Source organism: Pelodiscus sinensis, chromosome 2, assembly GCF_049634645.1.
Source record: "Pelodiscus sinensis isolate JC-2024 chromosome 2, ASM4963464v1, whole genome shotgun sequence".
In the NCBI taxonomy this organism is placed as follows: domain Eukaryota; kingdom Metazoa; phylum Chordata; order Testudines; family Trionychidae; genus Pelodiscus; species Pelodiscus sinensis.
Window position 1 is genome coordinate 169,605,849 of NC_134712.1, and position 22,923 is coordinate 169,628,771.

General features: G+C 38.6%; 1 protein-coding gene across 3 annotated transcripts in view; it reads right to left on the reverse strand.

Annotated features, from left to right (window-relative positions):
• Positions 1-6,942: 6,942 nt before the first annotated feature.
• SEPTIN7 (septin 7) overlaps positions 6,943-22,923 on the reverse strand; it is a 122,762-nt gene continuing 106,781 nt past the window's right edge. For 2 of the 3 annotated variants that reach the window (XM_075921749.1, XM_075921750.1), the window contains 4 exons: positions 16,965-16,985; positions 13,714-13,849; positions 8,516-8,655; positions 6,943-7,956 (listed from right to left, as the gene is read on the reverse strand). In XM_075921749.1, the coding sequence (XP_075777864.1) occupies positions 7,917-7,956; positions 8,516-8,655; positions 13,714-13,849; positions 16,965-16,985 (337 nt within the window). In that variant the 3' untranslated portion in view covers positions 6,943-7,916. The remainder of the gene's footprint in view (positions 7,957-8,515; positions 8,656-13,713; positions 13,850-16,964; positions 16,986-22,923) is intronic. The other variant, XM_075921751.1, reaches the window with a different exon arrangement.

The following is a 22,923-nucleotide window of genomic DNA, read 5'->3' on the forward strand; positions in this document are numbered from 1 at the left end:
TCAGCACATAGCTGAACTATGTTTTTGTCATCATTGCAACTGTTTGATCCCAGTAGCCCCATCCTGGACTTTGGCTGCCACAAATATTAGCGCCAGCATGCCTGGAAAAGTAAACAGAACACCCCGCTGTGCCACTCATTCTATGATTTCATTGGCCAGTTGGGCTGAAGTGTGTAAAGAGGGAAAACCTGTTGAATAGGTCTTAGTCAAGTTATTGTGGTCTCTTACTTAGATCAAATTATTTCTTGCATAGTTTGGGTGAAGACTGCCCAAATCAAATAATCATGAGAATGTTTTCTCCAGAACCACAAGTTGTGTGTGTAGCTCTATTCAAAACTTGGATTGGGATTTTTTTTTGGGGGGTGGGGGGGGGGGGGGAGGAAAGAAAAAAATCTTGTCTGCATTCTAAAAATGGCCTCACATCATTTGCAACTAGTTAAAGGAGTAAGAGAAAATGCAAAGAGCAACCGGTGAATATTTCAGTACAGGAAGAGAGGTGCTGTGTTAGGAGAAAAACAGTAAGGACTCAACATCAAAGCTTCATCTACTTCTGGCTGGCCTCAAATAACTCATTGAGGGTATGTCTACACTGCAGAGATTTTTTTTCAGAAAACAGCCATTTTTCCTAAAAAACTTCCAGTATGTCCACACTGCAATCGTGTTCTTTCGAAATAAAATCAAAACAGAGGGGTTTTCCCAGCATTGATAAACCTCTTTCTACAAGGAAGAAGCCTTTTCCTGAAAGAGCTTGGATGGGGAAGAGGGAGTTTTCGGAAGAAAAGAGGAAAAAGCACAAGTGCCCGGGTGGCCATTCCATCCATAGTAACCAGAGTTTAAATGTGAGAACGTCTACACTGAACGGACGCTATCTTTCAAAAAAGCAGATTGCGAAAGTGCATTGAAAAAGCAGTGTGGACGCTCTTTCGGAAGCTTCTCTGGAAGATCTCTTCTGGAAAAGCTTCTTCTGAAAAAAGCCTGCAGTCCAGACATAGGCTCGGGCTTGCAGGGTGTGGACGCTGGAGCTGAAAAAATTGTGTAGCTGTTTGGGCTTAGTTGGAGCTCAAATTCTGGGGCCCTGAGCCCAAACAGCTACACAGTAACTTTTAGCTCCACAGCCCATGGCTCTGGCTTTGCTTCCGGTATTTTATCCTTGTGTAAATGTACCCTAGGAGCTAGTTTCACTAACAGTACAACAGTGTTGAGCCATGGTGGATTGTGATGAGGCCTTTATAGCCAAAAATTATGGGCTAGTATGAAGTCAGTCAGGGATCAAAGGGAGATTGTGTCCTTTGCATGATTTTAAAACAGGTGGAAATTTTAAGATGTAGAGCTGGTGATCATAGAGAAATGGGGTTGTAGGCTGGTAGGTCAGAGTATGTTTGCAAGGAGCCTGACAGATTGTAGGCAGGTAGACTTGACAGCTGCTCCTGGGACAGAGAAGTGCCCTTATTTGGGCACCTATCTGTGATTATTACAGCCCGTATTGGCTTCATGAAGGAAAAGGAGAGGGCTGGACAATGCTGTATGGATTGGGAATATGGAACTCTAACAGACTGGTGGAGCCTCAAAGAGGTAGTAGCCATGTTAGTCTAACTGTAAAAACTGTGAGTAGTCCTGTGGCACCTTAGAGACTAGCAAAAATATATAGGATCATGAACTTTCATGGGTAAGACCCACTTCATCTAGATGAAGTGGGTCTTACCCATGAAAGTTCATGATCCTGTATATTTGTTAGTCTCTAAGGCAGGAGGGGGAAAGGGGTGGCTAACAGGTCAAATCTGGCCTGCCAAGCCACAGGATCCAGCCCACTGCTGCCTCGTTGGGATCCTTCAGCATAGCACAGCCACTTTAAATGTGGCTGGAGAGAGGCTTTGTGCTCTGTCCTGCCTCCCCCTCCCCTCCCCCCCAACAGTGTCTCAGCTCCCACTGGCCAGTTTCTGGCCAGTAGGAGCTGGGAAATTTTGCTGGCACCAGGGACAGCCAATGAAGCCACTGCCTTCCCCCTCTCCCCAGAGCAAAGCCATGTGGAGGAGCTTGCCACTAGCCTTTAGGTTTTTGCAGGGCTGCTAGCTGGGAGCTGCTTAGGTAAGCACCTCCTAGCCAGAGCTGACCTAGGGCACCTACCCTCTTTCCCCCAACGGCCTGGGGCAGGCCACCACAGAAACCCTCTGTACCCTTTTGCCAGATAACTCCTAGACCCTGCACCCCCTCCTACACTTCTCCCTCAGGCCAGAATCCTTTCTGCCACCCACATCCCATTCCCCCTGTCACCACCCGAACCCTCTTCACCCAGGTCACAACTCCCTCCCAGATCCTGCACCTCCTCCTAGAGCCCCTCCCACAGGCTAGAATCCTCTCCTGCACCTGTACCCCCTTCTAGACTCTGCACCAGCTCACAACCCCTCCTTCACCCAAATTCCCTCAGACTCCACAACCCCTCCTTCAAGCCCAGTTCCCTGCCCAAAGCTCCCTTCTGCACCCAGCCTAAGACCCCACAATGCCACTTGCCAAGCGCCCCTCCCCCATTAAAAATATTGTTCACCCCTGCTCTAAGGTGCCACAGGACTACTTGTTTTTATACAGGTGGAGGTTGATTGCATTGGTTCTGTACTGTGTTCCCTCAGTTTAAACAAGGTACCTCACAACTGGGTTTGAAATGTCTTCCTGGGGCTTAAAAGCCATCAATTAACTCTACCTCTACAGGGCTGCATCGAGGCTGGCAAGTTTTTCCGCAAAAGCAGCTGCTTTTGTGGAAAAAACTTGCCAGCTGTCTACACTGGCCACTTGAATTTCCACAAGAACACTGACTTCCTACTGTCAGTGCTTCTTGTGGAAATGCTATGCTGCTCCCGTTCGGGCAAAAGCCCTCTTGCACAAATGCTTTTGCGCAAGAGGGCCAGTGTAGACAACACAGTATTGTTTTGCGCAAAAAAGCCCCAATCGCAAAAATGGCGATCGGGGCTTTCTTGCGCAAAACCGCGTCTAGATTGGCACGGACACTTTTCCGCAAAAAGTGCTTTTGCGGAAAAGTGTCTCTGCCAATCTAGACACTTTTCCAGAAATGCTTTTAACGGAAAAACTTTTCTGTTAAAAGCATTTGCCGAAAATCACGCCAGTCTAGACATAGCCCGTGTGCAAAATAGTTTCAAGCCATTCACAATGAAGTTCATGGATTATTTTGTTCCCAACAGAACATACTACACATCTGCCATCAGTGGGAAAAGAACACCTTTCAAGAATCTCCTCTTGGGGGAAATAGATCATTGCAAATTCATTGTAAAACTGAGAGAGAAAATGGATGATTCACTGCCTAGAATAAGAGTACAAACCTCCTCCCTAGCCCAGGAGAATGCAGCATAAGCATGGTTTAACATTCACTCACTGTCAGGTGACCCAGTTTAATAGACTTCTTATATAGGTATGGAAGTATGAGCACTCTTCCAAACTACTTTAACTATTCTGATAGCAGATTCTGCTGTTTTAGCAGAGAATTAGTCAGACTCACCACCTAGTGGTATGCAGGACTATGTAGCACTTTAAAGACTAAAAAGATGGTTTATTAGATGATGAGCTTTCATGGGCCAGACCCACTTCCTCAGATCAAATAGTGGAAGAAAATAGTCACAACCATATATACCAAAGGATACAATTAAAAAAAATGAACACATATAAAAAGGGCAAATCACATTGCAGAACAGGAGAGGGATGCGGGGGGGGGGAATGAAGGAAGGTAAGTGTCTGTGAATTGATATTAGAGGTGATAATTGGGGAAGCTATCTTGGTAATGGGTGAGATAGTTCAAGTGTTTGTTCATTCCTTTTTGGAGAGTGTCGAATTTTAACATGAATGACAGTTCAGAGGATTCCCTTTCAAGTGCAGATGTAAAAGGTCTTTGTAGCAGAATGCAGGTGGTTAAGTCATTGAGAGAGTGTCCTTTCTGGTTAAAATGGCAAGAAACTGTTTTTTCTTTGTGATCTTGTCTGATATCTGTTTTGTGGGCATTAATCCTTTGGCAAAGTGTCTGAGATGTTTGTCCAATGTACATAGCAGACAGACACTTTCGGCACAAGATAGCATAGATTATATTTCTGGATGCGCAGGAATATGTGTTCTTGATCTTATAACTCACTTGGTTAGGTCCAATAATGGTATCAGCAGAATGAATATGTGGACAAAGCTGGCAACGGGGTTTGTTGCAAGGGAAGGTGCCAGGCTTGGTATTAGTGTGGTATGTCCTGTGGTTGTTGGTAAGAATCATCTTGAGGTTAGGTGGTTGTCTATAGGAGACAATGGGTCTGTCTCCCAGAGCCTCTTGGAGTATGGTATCCTGTTCCAGTATAGGCTGTAGTTTATACATTGGACAAACATCTCAGACACTTCGCCAATTTCTATCACCTAGTGGTATGTTAGAAAGCTGTTAATTTTTAAAAGGTGTTACACTAAGACCACAGTGTAGACTAAATGTGATGCAGGAAAGTTTACTGTGACATCTCAAATGTACTTAATTTCAGAGCAATCTGTTACCTAGGATGCATAACCAAACTCTTGTACGTTCTATAGTGGACTGCTTAATTTATCAAGATAGTAAGTAGAGGGAACCTCAGTTTTGTAATAGAGTTATCCTCAGATACAGATCAGTGACTTTTTCTAATTTTTTATCTAGTTTTAAAGTGTTAATAGTTCAGGCCATGTCATCATTGCAAAAAAAATTGGTCACATGTAATACCGGCTTATTGTAACAATTCCATCCTCCCTCCCCCAGTTTGATTTAGTCAGATGTTGAGTAAGATTCCCATATTGAACAGTTTAGGAGAGGGCTGGTTAGAAGCTCTTATTTCACTTTTAAAGCTAATTGATTTTAAAGTCAATCAATTAAAGCAATCTGAATGAAAACAATTTTAAAGAGTTGTTTTACAATGAATACAAGGCCAAACTCTTTAACCACTGATGGGATCTGATGACTCAAAGAATGGGAGAAATTATGGAAAGCCAGTTACTGTTCAGAATTCCTAAATACTTTATATTGTTTCAGAGAATGTTTCTTTTGCCAATCAGCAAAGCTGCATGTCTAGTGTCACAACCAAATCACGGTACATCAATAACCAAAAAAGCTGCTTTAATTTTAGATGAATTTACTTGTCATGAAGTTGCTAGCAGGTGTAAAATGTATTTAATTAAAATATTACAATATATTAAAAGAAAAGTCACTTATAGTGCTAAATATTGAAGACATTTATTCCTGTTAGGCAAACAACATCTGGTGTATCATACTAGAAACTCCAATTTTTGGTCAAACCATAACCCATTCTGGGAAAGTTGCAGCACAAGTTTAGACATGTATTAATCCAACATGTTTTTGGAAATATAGCGATTAGAACTGAGTGAAAATTTTCTAGTTGAACAGTATTCCTTTGGGAAAACACTGATTAGACAGGTCCAGGTGCTTTGTTTCATCTTTATAATGTAGTCAACACAACACATTCAATTAAGTTTATTATTTCCGATTTTTTTCCACAAATTTCACTTTGGAAGGAAATAATTTCCTGCAAATTTAGGACAAATGGAAATGTTCAAATGTTGGGAATTTCCCATGGAATGGAAAGTCCAAGTTATTAGCTTTACGAGCAATAGTCACATGTGATGCTAGTCGTCCTATCCAGTTTATTCAATTTTTTGGCAAGGCACAAATATCAGAAAAGGCTCATGTCCCATACACAGTGTGTTACAATATAAAGGGACTTTGCATTCAGATTGTTAAAGGAAAGCTACACACATTTTGCAGAACAGAATTCTGAATGTTAACACTGTAAGAAAATGTGGCATGTTCAAAGTGAAAGTCAAATTCAGGTGGAGTCTTGAGCCTTGTTCGGGGTGTGCCTGAGTGCCTGTCACTGAAGCCAACATAAGGGGAATCCTGTGCAAAATCAAACTGGAATAGAAGGCAAAGTGACTACTGGATAATACAAGTGACCTCTGTAAAAGCAATGACCATGAATAAAAAAATATATTAAATTAATACAATAACTGGAAATTGGTTTGCCAGTCTCATTGCGAGCTAGGCGTGTCCATTTTTAAAAAGATATGGAAGTCAAAGGTGAGGCAAAAGTTCAGTTGTAAATAAATCAATTGCAAATTCATACTAAAATGTATGTCCTGAGTTTTCTGATCATTCTGGTTGCAAGGAAAGCAATGGTCAGAATGTCTTCACAAAAAAATAAGAGTGAGGCACTGCAGCTAACAATGTAAAAATTCTTATCCCAACTCGGGTTATTATCATTTCACAGTAACATCTCTGGTTAAGCAAACTCTTTAGGCTTCTCTTCCCCTATTAAAAAGTCCTTTTGGGTAACTGTTCCCTGAAATGTAGAATAATCTGGAAAATATGCTCCCATTTCTATTTTCTGGAAGTCAAAAATCTTTCAATTTTTTTGCATCTATCATGACACACAAAGCTTAGTACACACTTCTGTGTAACATTCAAGCATTTTACAAACTACATGCCACCTGCCTGGCTAACCAGTTCAGTTTGATTCACTTACATTTTTGATAAACAGTTGAGAAATCCCAGAGACTGCAGCTATGTCATAGTACCATTAATAACCATAAAGAATTAAACCCTGGGAAAATATCAGAAAGTGTCTGAACTCCTTACTATTTTGGACAGTGCAAAAAATGCAAGAAAATGTGGTACCCTCTTCTGGGTAAGAAATTTTTAATTTGCAATTTCACAGAGCAGTTAATCATGTACTCAGTCACTTGAAATCTTTTTAGGTCAAAAATCCACAGATTGAATACACTTGTCCACCCCGTAAATTGGGAACTTTATATATAAACAAAGTAAATGAAAATTTCTCTATTTAAGTGTGGTTAAATTGAAATATTTCCCAGAGCAAGTACTTTCCTATGCAATTCCTTGAAAGCATATATAGCACATCAGCAGGCTAACATCACAACATTGTTTATTATGTGACTTTTTACAATACAAACAAAAATACAGAAATGCAGTATATGAATACAGCTAAATGCAAAATGGTGACTTCTCAAGAGGCCATGATTCCCATTTCTAGTAAAAGAAAGACAGACTGCACACAGGTAGAAACAGGTTGGTAGTTAACTCCACAATTTTGCCTAAAAATGACCTATAAATGCATTTTCCTGCTACTTACCATAAAATGTAAAAAGGGAGTTAAAGGAAAGATTTATTCACTGGTTCCTACCATATGAAAGAAGCTATATTCTATTTAGCAGGGCCAATATATGGAAAAATATCTAAATTAAATGTTATTACAAAAATGAAGCAGTAATGAAATTCTTCTGGCTAAAGAAGATACTAAATGAGGATAGCATATATTTAAAGAATCAAAAACAAAAAAGGGTTGTTATAAAAAGCTTTAGGTGCACTGTAAGCCTATAAGTTTGTTTTTCCATGTGTATTTTCAAACAATGGAAGTGTCAAAAAATAGGGTCAACTGTGTTAGACTAAATTACATTATTATATATGCTGCACTGAATGGAATTTTGTATTATAATAGAGAAGCATAGTTTGTATCATATTATGGCAATTTATCCTCACTGAAAACCTTCCAGAGTCCTTGTATTTTGGAATATCCTGTAAACAAAAAAACCACCAGAACATGATTGTACAACAGTAAAATGTTTTTTTGCGTTAAAATGACATTTGTTTTAAAAAGAAAAAGGAAAAAAGTACTTAGAGCTGTTATTATTCCAAGTACACAACATCCTAGACAATTCAAGGCATTTCAATCTCCATCAAGATTAACAAAAAATTTGTCATGCTGTTAAATCCATCGCTATGGATACAACTGGTGCAAAACTGGTCAAACGGACCCAACGAACACTGATGTCCAGGCTGGTATATTGGCAACTAATACATAACTGGTGGTCAATAGATGTATTTAAAAGATCTTCCCTTTCTTCTTGTTTTTTTCCAAGGTTCTAAGAAAACAAAACATTTTAAAATTAAAACATTTAGGGACAAAAAGTTCAGCAAATTATTATACGTATTTTTACAATATAGTTTTCAACGGTCTTAGTGTAGACACAGGAAAGACTTTTCCTTGGTGTATTATGCACATAGCAATAATTTTGTCATTATGCTCTTACTTCCAGATGATGGCTTTCAGTTAGTTACATGTCTGAATTCCCACCCATCCCTCAAATAAAATCCAAGGAAATATAAGTATAATTAAATCAGCCTTCAAATTATAATAAAGTTTTCCTACAATGACAAATGGTACCTATTGAGGTTTAATTTTATTTAGCAAGTGCTGAACGGTGTCTGCCTGTTCTGGAAGTTAGTTCTTCCCATTTCCAAAATATGCTCATTTACATCATAAAGCAGTGTGATAATTTCACTATTCTGAATAGGCCAAGCAAAGTTTTAAGGATCAAGATGTGCAGAGAGGTATTTAAATGATCAATTTTTCCTCAATTAACATTACAGAACATGTGGAACATAAGATACAAACAACTTCAGAAAAAAAATTCTACATACCTGGAAGAATTCTGTTGTTCCAAAATACGTTGTTGGGTTTCCCAGTTGGCTTTCTCATCCTCAAACTGGCGGCGCTTTTCCTCTAATTCTTTGTGCTGCGCCTCCAAGTTCTTTTTCATTTGCTCATGGCGTCGTTGGAGCTAAGAAATGGAGGCAACATACTAGTCAAAAACTGTACAAACACCTCAACATTAGAAACAAAATGAGTTGTACTGTATGTAGAGTATGCCACATCAGCAACTGTAACTAAGCCAGGACCTGGTTAGAGACCAAACTGTTGATTCCACTCTTTACCACTTCTAAACTATTTTCTTCACAATCTTCCTTCCAAAGTTCTTGAGCATGAGGTCTATAGCTCCTGTCTTAATCATCTATAATAGTCCAACACCCTCAGCCACAATTTCATTATACAATCATAAAAGTGATGGTCAAGATTAGAAACAAAGAGCTGGAGACAACAGAACAGGGAGCACAAAACAAAATTAAGTAGCATATATATTAATCACAGCTAACCACATACCTAGCCAACCACAGAGTCTCTTTAGTTTCATGCTAGACCTAATGCTCTTGAAGCCCATCATGCCCACCTCAGGATTCTGTGACTGATCACTAGTTCTATAATGTCTTTGAGGGTGGGGCAAGAGCATCAGGTCAATGTGTTAAAACTTCTCTCCACTAGCTGGTAAGTGGTGTTTTAAAACATGTTAAGAAGATAGTACTAACATGTTTTAAACCACCACCACCTTTCCCTCTAGTCTAGATAGGGCCTAAATGACTGACATCTTCCAGACATGTCAGTAGCAAAGCTATTCATCTTCACCTTACCTTCACTCTTAAGTCCACCATATTCCCTCCCCCATGCCAGCATAACCCGTTAGTGCAGAGTAAGCCTATACCATCACTGTGGGTCCTTCACTTCCCCTAGCAATCTTAGCTAGGTCAACAGATTTTTCCATTCACCTACAAGTGTTCACAGTGGGATTAGGTTGGCAAAACTGATGGGTTCAGGAGGGAGGATTTTTATCACACCTCTGAGTGCTATAGCTTTGTCGACCTATATTTTAAATAAATGGGGAGTCCTGGGGCACTTTAAAGGCTAACAGATTTATTTGGGCATAAGCTTTCATGGGCAAAACCGCACTTCATCAGGCCTGACTCCCTTCACTAGCTTTCTATTAGGGATGTTAAAATGCATTTATGTAAGTGTGTAACCACTGAAAATTTCAGCAGTTACATGTTTACACACAGGAGAGGTGGGCTCCCATGGAGCCACCTGTTCCCTCCACTCACCCAGTGCTGCTGCCTCTAATAGAGGCAGCAGCGGGGGAGGGGGCAGGGAAGCGCTATGTGTAACCGTGCACGCTAACCGATGAACATGTTCACATGCTTACTTCCTGTCCCCTTCAATATCAGGTACAAGCTTTTAAATCTCATTTTCAAACCCATGTACAAACTCAATCTATACCTACATGTCTGCTATTTTCTCCTCCTACCTTTCACCTTCTGTCTGTGTTCCTCTCAAGCCTCCTTCCCAAATGCCCTTTGTACTTATCTCCTGCTCTTTGCTTCACACTTTTTCACTTCCCCTCCTCTGAATGCTGAGAGGTTGTTTGGCAAACAAGTAATCTCATCGAAAACAGAGGGCTTTCAGAACTTCAAAGCACTGCAGTCTTGATCTTTAACTTATATCCCACATATAACAATCGGACAAAGTTGTGATTGAATGTAATATCAACAGAGCGATCTACAGTGCACACACATCTACTTTCTCACAAATCTTAAAGTTAATGCATCTTTGACAGAATGTAAAATCATATCTAAGTACATAACACATGATTTCTTCCCATACTCAAGTAAAAGTTGTGATTTGCATATGCCTATTAAGAATTAGGTGTGTGTTGTGGGCAACTGCATATAAATCACTGGTGGTAACTAAACCAACCACAGTTTGTCTCTTATCAATACTGCAGTTACTAGTGATTTTCTTGATTCTACATAATTGCAATTGACAAGTACTCTTTGGCCATCATAACTACATTAAAATTTTGTTGGATTTTCAGGACCCTGAAAAGGCCTCTGAAAATCTACCAACTGCCAATGTCTCCAGGGCTCTTTCCTGAAGACTTTGTGGTACTATACAGGTAGGTCTGAGTACACATACTCATGTTGGGGGTACAACTATTAACTGTGTTTTGTAACCGATCTTTCAAATCAGTTTTTGTACCTAATGGCTGGAAGATAACTACTGTGATGCCAATATTTAAAAAGGGCTCTAGAGGTCATCTTGACAATTACAGACCAGTAAGTCTAACGTCACTACTGGACAAATTAGTTGAAACCATAGTAAAAATGAAATAGACATATAGATTAACCCAATTTGTTGGAGGAAAAGTCAGCATGATTTCTGTAAAGGGAAATCATGCCTTACTAAACTACTTGAGTTCTTTGAGGTGGGTCAACAAATGTGTGGATAAGGGGGATCTAGCAGATATAGTGTACTTAGATTTCTAGAAATACTTTGACAAGGTCCCTCACCAAAGGTTCTTAAGTAAGGTGAGTTGTCATGGGATAAAGGGAAGGTCTTCTCATTGATTGATAACTGGTTAAAAGACAGGAAAAAAGGGGGTAGGAATAAATGGTAAGTTTTCCGAATGGAGAGAGGTTACTAGTGGTGTCCTCCTAAGGTCTGTACTGGGACCGGTCCTATTCAATCTATTTATAAATGATCTGGAGAAAGGAGTAAATAGTGAGGTATCAAAATTTGCAGATGTTACTAAACTGCTCAAGATAGTTAAGCCCAAAGCATACTGTGAAGAGCTTCAAAAAGATCTCAAACTAAGTGATTGGGCAACAAAATGGCAAATGAAATTTAATGTTGTTAAATGTAAAGTAATGGACATTGGGGGAAAAAATAATCCCAACTATACATAAAATACGACAGAGCTTAATTTAGCTATAACTACTCAGCAGAGAGCTCTTGGAGTCATTTGGCTAGTTCTCTGAAAACATCCTCTCAATGTGCAGCAGCAGTCAAAAAACAAACAGTGTTAGGTATTAAAAAGGGGAGAGCACACAAGACCGAGAACATTTTATTGCCTCTCTCTATGAAACCATGGTATGCCCACATCTTGAATACTGCATACAGATGTGGTTGCCTCATCTCAAAAAATATACCTTGATATTGGAAAAAGGTTCAGAAAATGGCAACAAAAATGATTAGGAACGGGTCCCATATGGAGAGATTAAAAAGGCTTGGACTCTTCAGCTTAGAAAACAGACTTGGGGGGGAGGCTCGATAGAGGTATATAAAATCATGACTGGTGTGGAATCAGTCAAAGTTATTTACTTGTTCCCATAACATAAGAACAAGGAGTCAACAAATGAAATTAATAGGTAGCCAGGTTAACACAAAAGGAAGTTTTTCTTGACAACTCATGGTCAGTCTGTGGAACTCCTTGACAGAGGAGGTTGTGAAGACCAGAGTTTAACAGGGTTAAAGAAAAGAACTAGATAAATTCATGGAGGTTAGGTCCATCAATAGCTATTAGGCAGGATGGGTAGGAATAGTGTCCCCTAATAGTGTCCCCTAGCCTGTGTCAGAAGCAGGGAATGGGTGACAGGAGAGGGATTTGCTTCAAGATTTCCTGTTCTATTTACTCCCTCTGGGGCATCTGGCATTGGCCACTGTTATAAGACAGGATACTGGGCTAGATAGACCTTTGGTCTGACACAGTATGGCCGTTATGTTCGTAGAGAGAGAATGGAAAAAGAGGATTTTATGCATGTTGAAAATGTAACAATTTATATGCTGTATAGTTTATATTCCTGTATAGTTTTGATCCTGCTCCAGGTCTTCTACATCCCTCCCCTCTATGACGTGTCCTGAAAAAGATGGTCATGAACTAGACTCATCGTGCACTCATCCTAAAGTATTGAGACATACTTCTGGAACCCAATTCCAATCTCTTTGTCTCTGAACTTGTATAATTTATTTTTGTAGATGTTTACAAGTTCAATAATGAGCAGAAAGCATACACTGGGAAAGCAGAGTGCATGAAGAGAAGGGTTATGGAATCAGACTTCAGTGGACTGGGTATATAACAGGTGAATTTGGGTAGTGGAAAGCGCAGCAGGACTGAACACAGAAGAACAGGGTATCACGGTTTACTTTTCTCCCGCTGTCCTGTCTGCCTCATGGAGTGGCTGGCAGGAGCTGTAAGTGCTTCTATTCTTCTTAGCTTCCTGTAAACCTGCTAAGCTTTTTTAATTTGCAGCTCTGAGTGTTGCACCAGGCTGTTTTAGAAAAGCTGCCTCTCTACTTGAGCTAGAGAATTCACTCGTTTGATTTGTTGTACTGCCCCATTGGTTCCGTTCACAATCAGAACCCCCTTGTGTTAACAGAATAAACATGTAACGGTTGAGGTCTACACTCTAAGTTTGGTCAGTATACCTATGTCAGTAAAATGTGTGGTTAACAAAATATATCATTTCCCTGTCCAATAGCTATGTTGGCAAGCAACATCAGTGTAGATGCAGCCTATATTGGCAAAAAGATCATTATGCCAATATATGCTGTGTCTCCATGAGGTAGATTTGCTGGTATACTATATTGACAAAGCCTTTGTATTACAGAGTAGTCCTGTCGCTGTTCTAAAGAGTTTACAGCTTAAGAAAACTGACATACAAAAGGATATGAAGGGTGAATGACAGTCAAATTATACAGTTTATATAGTAATACAATTTTTAAAGGTTTCAGTAACTGAAAAAGTTACGAGCGGTATCTGTCTATTCCTTAATCACGAACTGTTTGTCACAGGCATCGTGGCAGAATGAAGGAGGATTTTATTGTTGCTAAAAGATTCATATTAGCTAATTTATGCACTGTGTGAAGTCTAAAGTAATGTTTTAGAACATCAAAGGGGAACTGCAGGAGAGATTTTTAGCATGCTGTGATTATGGAAGTGAAAATAGGGGATGTTTAAATTTGAAAGTTACCTTGAAAATACATGCCTGATCCTTTATTTAGATAATGTAAACTTGGGCAATTATTAGTGAGAGTTTCACTTAAATTCTAATTCAAGATTATATTAACTATCAAGCCATGAGGGAGCCTCAAGAACATGTGTCTGTCCTTAAGGAAAAGGCTCTCTCCATTATTCAGTACCGAACATGTAATTGGCATTTAACATTTTAGTTACCTCAGCTTCAGAGTCCTTCAGTTTCTGAACTTTTTCTTTGACCTTCATCTCAAAGACCTGCTCCATTTCCATCTCCATTTTTTTCATTTTGGCCACATGCTCTCTTCTCTCTTCTTCCATCTGTGCCAGAGGGCTCCTGTCATAAACCCAGAGCAGGTTAGCCAATAAGCAAGTGATCTTTTTCGCAATACATAACAGTGAAAAGCAAGGCAAGCAAAAACCAAGATGTTAAATAGAATGATGTCTCTGCATGTTTCTCTATCTGAAGTTCATAATTTTAGAAAACTGAATATGCTCGATCAAACCAATATTAAACTATGAGAAGAAACATGATTTATTTCAGTGTAAACATCTTAAATGTTATGTTTAGGTAAAAAATAATGAAGTCATATATTCAATTCTTTATGTTCTACCTTTAAGAGAATCGCTAGGACAGTGGTTCTCAACTTGCAGCCCACAGGCCACTTCCAGTCCAATCAGCACAGAACTGTGGCCCAGGTGACATCCTCAGGGTGATAAATGCAGTACAGGATGCAGCCCACAACACTACACAGTTTGAGAACCACTGTGCTAGGGGAAAGTCACATCAGGAAAAATTCAATAACAAAAAACTCAAAACCCCTGGCCTCTTCCTGATGATCTTCCAATTCTATGCTACAGTCCCTCCAATCACTAACACATTTGTGCACTCAAGAGACAATTACCTGTTCTATAACTGGCATTTGAGAGGTGTTGCTCATGTTTGTTCCACATAAGGTGTGTGCACATGCATGCACTAGTGCTAGAAGGAATTAGGGTAGGGGGAGAGGAGTGCACTTCTTATACTGCACCATGCAGGTGCCAATCTAGAGATTGCCAGAACTGCTCCCTTATTGCTGAAGGGAAAAATGACTGGCACTGGTGCATGTGGCAAGTACACACTCTTATGTGGACTGGACATGAGCAAACATTCAAAGAATGGGAAAATAGCTTGAAACTAGGATAGAGCAAGAGGAAAAAAGTGTTCCAGGCAAAGAGAAACAGATTTTTAAATCCTAATGTATAAGATAATTATAAAATAAATGCACATCAACAATTTCAGCTTTGTGTAAATACAATCTTTTCCCGTGTCAATTCTTTTTAACACACAGCAGTTCTTACAGGCTTTTTAATAGCTGGACTTCAGATTTGTGAATGTGTTACTAGAATGGAATATTTTGTTTTGTAAAATGCACCTAATTCAAATACATTTTTCCATACACTTTTGGGCAACTAATTTACTAATACTGCTACTGAATTTAAAATAGCATTTAACAATTGTTTTATTCTTCACTATTTTGTAAAATTCAACAGAGACTCATTATATATCCCATTCATGTCACTCTTTTCTGGCTAATGTATAATCAGCCCCTGGTAAGAATAATTTTTTGCTACTCAAACATTAAGAGCCACCAGAACAAATTAAGTTCAGCCTGTACGTGTAGGCTTTTCAAAAACATTTGGGAGGGTGGAGGGAAAGTGCTCTAACTAGCATATGAATATCATGCAAACATATAAATAAAAAAAATATAATGATCATTCTTGGATATTACATACACACAAGAAACAAAAACCGATAGATCAGCAGGGAACATCTATCCATTCAAGATGGTTTGACTTTAACCTAAGAAATCAAACTGTATTGTGTTTACTACGTGTGATTACACCAAAAATAAAATATTTGATTGGGGGATTGAATGTGTTTTATGTTTTCAGGGTTCTCCTAAAAGATTAAAGTATTGCAACTCTCTTTTTGGGAGAAGCAAATAGCTTTAAAAATGTATAGTCAGTGCAATGGAGGGTTTCTCAAATGTGTTTGAGAATTGTTTTGACTATTCATAGCTCATTTTATATGTATATGATTGCTAATAATGAAGTGAAAATGAAATACAGCTTAAGAAATCAAAGCCAACCGAACAGTTTTTAAATTCCAGTATTTTTAAATGTGCTTCAAAAGGTGACAATTTTAGGTATTTGAGATGTATCTGAACCGACATGCAAAATTTAGAGCAGCAGACCAAATGTTAGAAGAATACTAGATTTCAAATGGAAACTGATCCCACTCCAAATTCAGGATTCACTACTTTTACTGTACAAAGGTTGATTGTTAGAATCTGTACCTTCTGTTGATGAAAACAGCGTGTAACTTAGAATATGCCCAATACATTACCAAGATACATAAAACTATTTCATGAGGAGTATGCAACAGTTGAATATTTTAGTGAATGAGAAGTAGTAGTGTGTGTGTGTAAAACACCATCGAAACATTACAAAATTTAACCTCCTGCGGGTACTTTTAACATACCTTCTTTTACCTATATAGAAAGGTTTAAATTGTCTATTCTATATAAAGAACTATTAATCTAGGGGACTGAGTTGTACTGTCACTGAAGTCACTATCAAAACACCCCTCTCCCTGCCACTGATGTCAAATGAAAGCAGATCTGGCTTACTAAGGACATCAGAACCTAAGAACTGGGTAGGTATGTCTTCCAAGTCATATTTATTACAACTATAGAGTTCTTTATGAGTGGGCCAGTACACATTTCTCTCACACAAGCAATGTCTAGAGAAATCAATGAGGTTTAAGCACAAAGAAAAAGGGAAGTCCAAGAAAGTGTGAGGAACATTCCCACCCTTCCTGTACTAAGTAATATGCATGTGTAATGTTAACTCTAAGGTTTAGAGAAAGCTTTTGTTATTCTATGTATACACAAAGTGGAACCTCTGCAAGCCATTTGTATGACAAAACCATAGTCAAATGAATTTGACTACACTAACAAGTCAGCTAGTTTAATGCCTTAACAAAACAAATAGCTATAAATTGAGTGTACAAATACTGAAGATTCCACAAATTCTAAATAAGTACAAATATAATTATTACTCTGGATCTAAATGGGACTGCAAAGCCAATTTAGATGAATTACAGGATTTACATACATCTTCAACCAATACAGTGTTCTTCTAGTCTTTGTTATTCTTATGGAATTTGAGTAAAATCTTTCCAAAGAAAGAGGGAATGTTTCTATGAAGAATATTTGTCACTGAAAATATTTATAAAACTTCTCATCTGAAATGTTAGAGCAGTTTTAGAACAAAAGCACTAAAGTAAAAACAGATGCCAGAAGCTGAACAACAGGAAAACTTAAATTTTGAACACTTAACATTAAAGGTCTTAAGTGCTTAAAGAGCTTTTGTCTGAAATCTTCAGAAAAATTTAAATAACCACTTACATGCCTTCAACTGTGTCAAATCTAAAAAACAAAAAATACAGAGGCTTAGCATGCTTAAATAAAACCACAAAAACTAAAAAGCAGCAATTAAAAAAAGCAAATTCATTACAGATACCTAAAGCTAATTTAAAATTTGTTTTTCCCCCAAAAGCAAGTTTTTCTACAGTAAAATGAAAGATTGTTAGTTAAAGCTGGTTATGTTTGTTTCAAAATTCAGTTAGTAAATCACTACATCATATAAATATTAATGCAGATTTGATGTGCAGAGATATTTCAAAGACAGTATAGCTTCAGTGTTTTGCCTAAAGTATGCATGCTTTTAAAGTGATTTTAAATATTTTAGTGACATTAACTTATCTATTTGTGCTAAGTAAGCTTTCGGAAATCACAGCCATCCATCTCTATGCTTATTTGCCTTATAAAATTTGTCACCTAATGAAGGACGTTATATTCAAAGTGAATGATGGATGTTATATTTAAAGAGCGATTGTTCAGGTGCTACAGAAACAGTATTCAGCTTTACTGGCCAGCAGAGGTCTCACAGAAGGCTATGCTTAACAGCACTAAAAAGCATACAATGTAATGAAGTTTACATGGGGCTTATGGCATTTTACTTTGTGTGTGTGTTGTGTTAGCATCTCACTGATAATAGTAAAATCAGAAGAAAAGATCAAGTTTTAGCCTTCAGGAATTGGTAGCGGTGCATGAAGCCATTTGCAACATAGCATGAAACCGTTCATACTATTAGGAATGATCCGTACAATTTCCCATAGTGTCTAAAGGAAGCACAGAATTTTGGGTTTGTGGCAAGATTATAAACGTACTAGGACATTCAAAAGGAGTTAGAAGCAGTCTAGGCTAAGAAGCAATTAGAAGGGTTTATACATATAATTTGTTACTCTGTGACACAGTTTATTGAACATAAAAGCCTTCTTATCTTTGTTTATACAAACATACTTTTTGATAATAAACTGGTTTATTTTTAACCTCACTGATGTCTATTTCACACCAAAAAGTGAATATAGAACTTCTCGAATTAAGAATTTTTTTTGGTTTCAAGTGCCAATTTTAGTGTGTGTGTGTCACACAGTGCACGTGTACAGTTACACTTATTTGCATAGTGTGAAGAGACAAGTTATTCATATACCTGAAGGTTACCATTTGACATAATATTTTTAGAGATGGGATGATGTTGAAAATGTGAAGGAATCAGACACTAAACCTAAAATACAAAAAGGCTACATAATCATGGAAAAACACATGCTTTGGATTTCTCTTCAGCTAATGTGTTACTTGTAGAACAGCTGATTGTATCAGCTAAACAAGGGAGGAAATTCAAGGGAGTCATTACAAGGCAAGAAAAATATTTTGGTGCATTTGGACAATACAGAATATTTCCTGTAGCACATTCTGTTTTCATAATCACTGAGTTTTGTTCAAAGAAATTAACATTTACTCAAGGAACAGAGCTGCCAAAGGCTAACAATGTTTACATTACCATCAGGAGCAGGCCATACACATGTGCATTGTAAATTCTCACAGCTCCAATAAACTCAACATTTAATACAAAATATTTGGCATCTGCTAACAAGAGGAAGGGGCAAGTGTACAAAATGGACTGGTTAGCTAATAATACAAGAATATGGTCATATGGTCAAATGTTGCAAACCCACACTTCTGAAGCACACAAATGTTTTTGAACAAATCATGGCAACTTAGGTTTCCCTCCTCACTTGGTCCTACAGGAAGGATAACAGTGACCCATGCAAGATTTTCCTGCTTTCTAGGAGTTCCCTTGAGTTGTGTATGGGACTAGTGCAGAGCCCTGCTGTGGGAGTGGGATCTACTGCTACAATAGTGGAAATGAGTATTGTAAAATGAGACAGGAGCAAAATTAAAAATAATCCTGCATTGGGCTCTAGTTCCCTCATCTGTTTTTCCACCTAGATTCTCTAATCGGAGAAATCCATTAGCCTATTTTAACGTATTCAAATAGACAAGAAGCTTCTTGTCTAGGCCTCAGCTCAGAAAGAAAGAAATTTATATCACTTCTTTTTGTCCTGCTTTTAGTGGACATAGAAAATACCTATCACATTTTTTATAGCAACCCTTACATTTTTTTCAATTTTTGTCAGGCCTCTTCTTTTCTCAGGGCTAAACATGCCCAGTTTAACCTTTCCTCATAGGTCAGATTTTCTAAACCTAAATCTTTTTTGTTGCCCTCTCAATTCTCTTGAAGTGTGATAGAAATGTAGCCGTGTTAGTCTGGGGTAGTTGAAGCAAAATGCAGGACAATGTAGCACTTTAAAGACTAACAAGAAGTGTGGCACTTAGAATTGGACACAGTACTCTAAGGCTTCACCCTACAAACAACACACTTAATATACCACAGAATTATTAGATTTTTCACATCAGTGTCAAATTGACTCATTCAACTGCGACTTACTATGTACCCCCAGATCCTTTTCAGCAGTACTACCACCTACTCCGTTCTTCCCCATTTTGTAGTTGGGCATTTGATTCTTCCTTCCAAAGTACTTTCACTTATTTTTATTGAATTTCATCTTGTTGAATTCAGACCAATTCTCCAATTTTTGAAGTCCCTGTAAATTCGAATCCTGTCCTTCAAAGTGCTTGCAACTCCTCCCAGCTCAGGGTCATCTACAAATTTTATAGGCATATGCTCCATTCCATTAGCCAAATTATTAATGAAAATATTGAATAGCACCAGGTCCAGGACTGACCCTGTGGGACTCCAATAACCACACTCCCATTTTTGACAGTGAACTATAACTACTCTGAGTATGGTCTATCAACCACTTGTGCATCCACCTTTAGTAATTTAATCTAGACCCACATTTCCCTATTTTGCTTAGGAGATGGTTATATGGGACTTTGTCAAAAGCCTCACTAAAAAATCAAGTCTACCACTTCTCCCCTTCCAGGCTCATAACCCTGTTGAAGATGGCAATTAGATTGATTAGGCATGATTTTTCATGATAAATTTAGGCTGGCTATCGCTTATAGTTTTATTATCCTCTACGTGCTTAAAAAGTGATTTAATTTCTGATGTATTTGATGACTGTACAATCAAAGAAGCCTGAGCATAAGCTCTGCAGGAGCTCTTAAGACTTTACTAGGTAACTCCTGGGAGAAGAGATTAAGGCAACGATGAGCAACCTTATGCTAGTGAGTCGGTCACATGAGTGGCCCTCCATCTCAGTGGACCACAATATTGTTGCAACCAGAACAGTCTCCCAGGTTAGGGTAGTTTTGCCAATTGTGCTTGCATGCCTGGAATTTGCAGGGTGTGTTCATTGACCATGAGAGCTGTGCGCTCCCTTGGCATCCTGTAGTTCAACGTTGTGTGCAGTCAGCATGCACCTCATTGCACGTGCCCTTGCTTAAGGGCACATCACTTTAGTAATACTGGTAGGAAAAAAAACGACAGACAGAAACCAGTGGAATCCAGCCACTTTGCAAATGGGCAATAGTTAACAAAATGTCCTGTGGGCCACACATAGAATCTTGATGGGCTGCATGCATGGTTTGGACTGCAGGTTGCCCACCACTGGATTAAGGCATCATTGAAAGATTCAGCAGCCAGGAAGAACTCAGGCTTCTCAAGCCAAATGGTGGAGTGGAAGACTTGATATTTGCTTTGTCATTGAAGTCTTGAAAGTGCCTCTTCCTTTGTCTCAGACTACAAAAGCCCCTTCTTCACAGGTGAACATTATTCCTTTCTGCAAGCTGAAAGCATTGCTTTTGTCTGACAAGAAAAATGGCTCAAGCATTGCCTCATTTCACTCCTGTTTTCAGGGATTTCCTTTAGCTTCACAGATGCGCTATTATCCCATCTTCAGGAAATCTGCAAGGTTGGTTTTGTCCGTCACAGCTCCAGAAATCATTTCAGCTACAGAGTGTAGATCAGGGCTACTTAACATGCGGCCCGCGGTGCAGTTTGAGTTTACACTGGGCTCAACACATGGCCCACGGGTGGGATCCTTTGAACATGGCCTCCACTGGGAATACGCTCCACAACAGCGAGGCATCTCCCAGGCGGGGTGAGCACTGAAAGACGAAAGCGGACGGGCTGGCTGTAACAGATGTGTATAGGGTCAGGGTGTTGGCATTTCTGGCCCCTGGCAGGAGGTGTCGGGAGCCCTGGGACATTGTGTGAAAGAAGCTATTTGCATATATATTTGCATGTATATGCAACCACACAGCATGTGCAGTGAGTATTATTGTGGCCCCTGAGGCTTCCAAAGTTGAATAGCCCTGGTGTAGATGTTTCTTAGTGATTGCAAAAATAAGTTTACAACTCCTGAGGGGAGGCACAAATGAAATGTATTTGTTTTCTTTTCCCCATTTGATGAAAGAATACATGGCAGCCAGATATGTTCCTATAGATCATCTTCCTATATTTTATTCTAAATCTGACAGGAACCAAAACTGCAGCAGCACAGTAAGCCAGCTCTAGAGTGGAAGAGTCTAGTAGTGACTGGTTATTAAATGAGCAAGGAATACAATGTCTGCATGTCAGAATTAAAGTGTTATTGTAAAACCTAAGTAGCTCCCAGAAAGTTTCTGTACTGAACAGCTGTGATGCGTTAATTACATTCTTTTCAAATCAGTACCTTGGGATGTATGGTCACTTCTCTAAGCTATGAACAGATCTATACATCTTGTACTCTTCTTGCTAACCCTGCGTATATTTCTACAAGTGCCCCCCCAAATTAAGAAAAATACCCTATTAAGTGATACTGAGATGTACAGTTGCATAAAAACTCCATTTCTTTATCCCCTTTCCCCCTTTAATAGTAAATGGATATAAATATTAGATTGTAACTGTTTAAATTTGTAGTGTGACTGTACTTATAAAACAGATGCTGTTGCTCTGTAGTGACAGTGACAGCCCATTTGTAACTAGTATAAAAATCTGAAACTTTTGCATTTTTCAAAAAAGGGCAAGGTAAGAATTTAAAGTAGGAATAATGTGAAGCAGAGTAGTGCACGCGCACGTACGTACTTAGACACTGGAGAGATACAAGGCAAAATGACAGTAAAACTTAATTTTCTCCATTGAAAAGGCGGCAGAAATCTGAGAGATGAGGCATGAATTAGGAAGAAACTGAGGTGCTAAAAGGTTATGGGCCTCTATTTTAGGATCTGGATTCAATCAGAATTCCTTTCAAAATCCATAAAGAAATCTGCCAGGACTAAACCAGATAACAGTAGCTCCATGATGAATGAAACCAAGCTCAAACTGCCAACTATCTTTTTTTTTTTAAACTTATTCAGTAATGAAATGCTAGTAGAATCCTAAATCAAAGACATCTGCTGCACAGAAAAGTATTCAGAAAGGTGTATTTATTAAATACATCTTGCACAAAAGACCAAATCCATTGGGACTGTCAAAGTGACTGGGGTTTTGGTGGCAAGAAATGAAATACTGAGGCATGCTTCTGAAAGAAGACCACATCATCAGTACTCATCCAGACACTTGTGGGAATCAACACCACAGGGAACACCTATTCTGAATATGAAAGTCTTAGTGATAAATGTTTAGTGCTGCAAATGTAACTTTGGTTTTGGAATCTCTGAATATTGTACATAGAATATGTAGCAAGCAGCACACAAAAAAGTTTTTAATATTAAGAGCAAAATTCAATTGTATACTAAATTTGTAAGAATTTACAGTGTTCAGACTATGGGGGTTTGAAGGCACAGACAAGCAGAAATCTGCTGATGAGACAAAATGGAAGGATAATGGCGAGAGATCAACAAAACTTTGGCAGTCAAAGTACATATAGTGTCTTCTCCTTACTTAACCCTTATTGTAAAAGCAATGGTATTAAATCCAGTTATGTAACAAAATATGGTGCGATCAATTTCTTTTGTTTTTGCGGCAACATCACATGTCTTAAAGACTCCAGGTTTGTAAGACATCCACAAATTA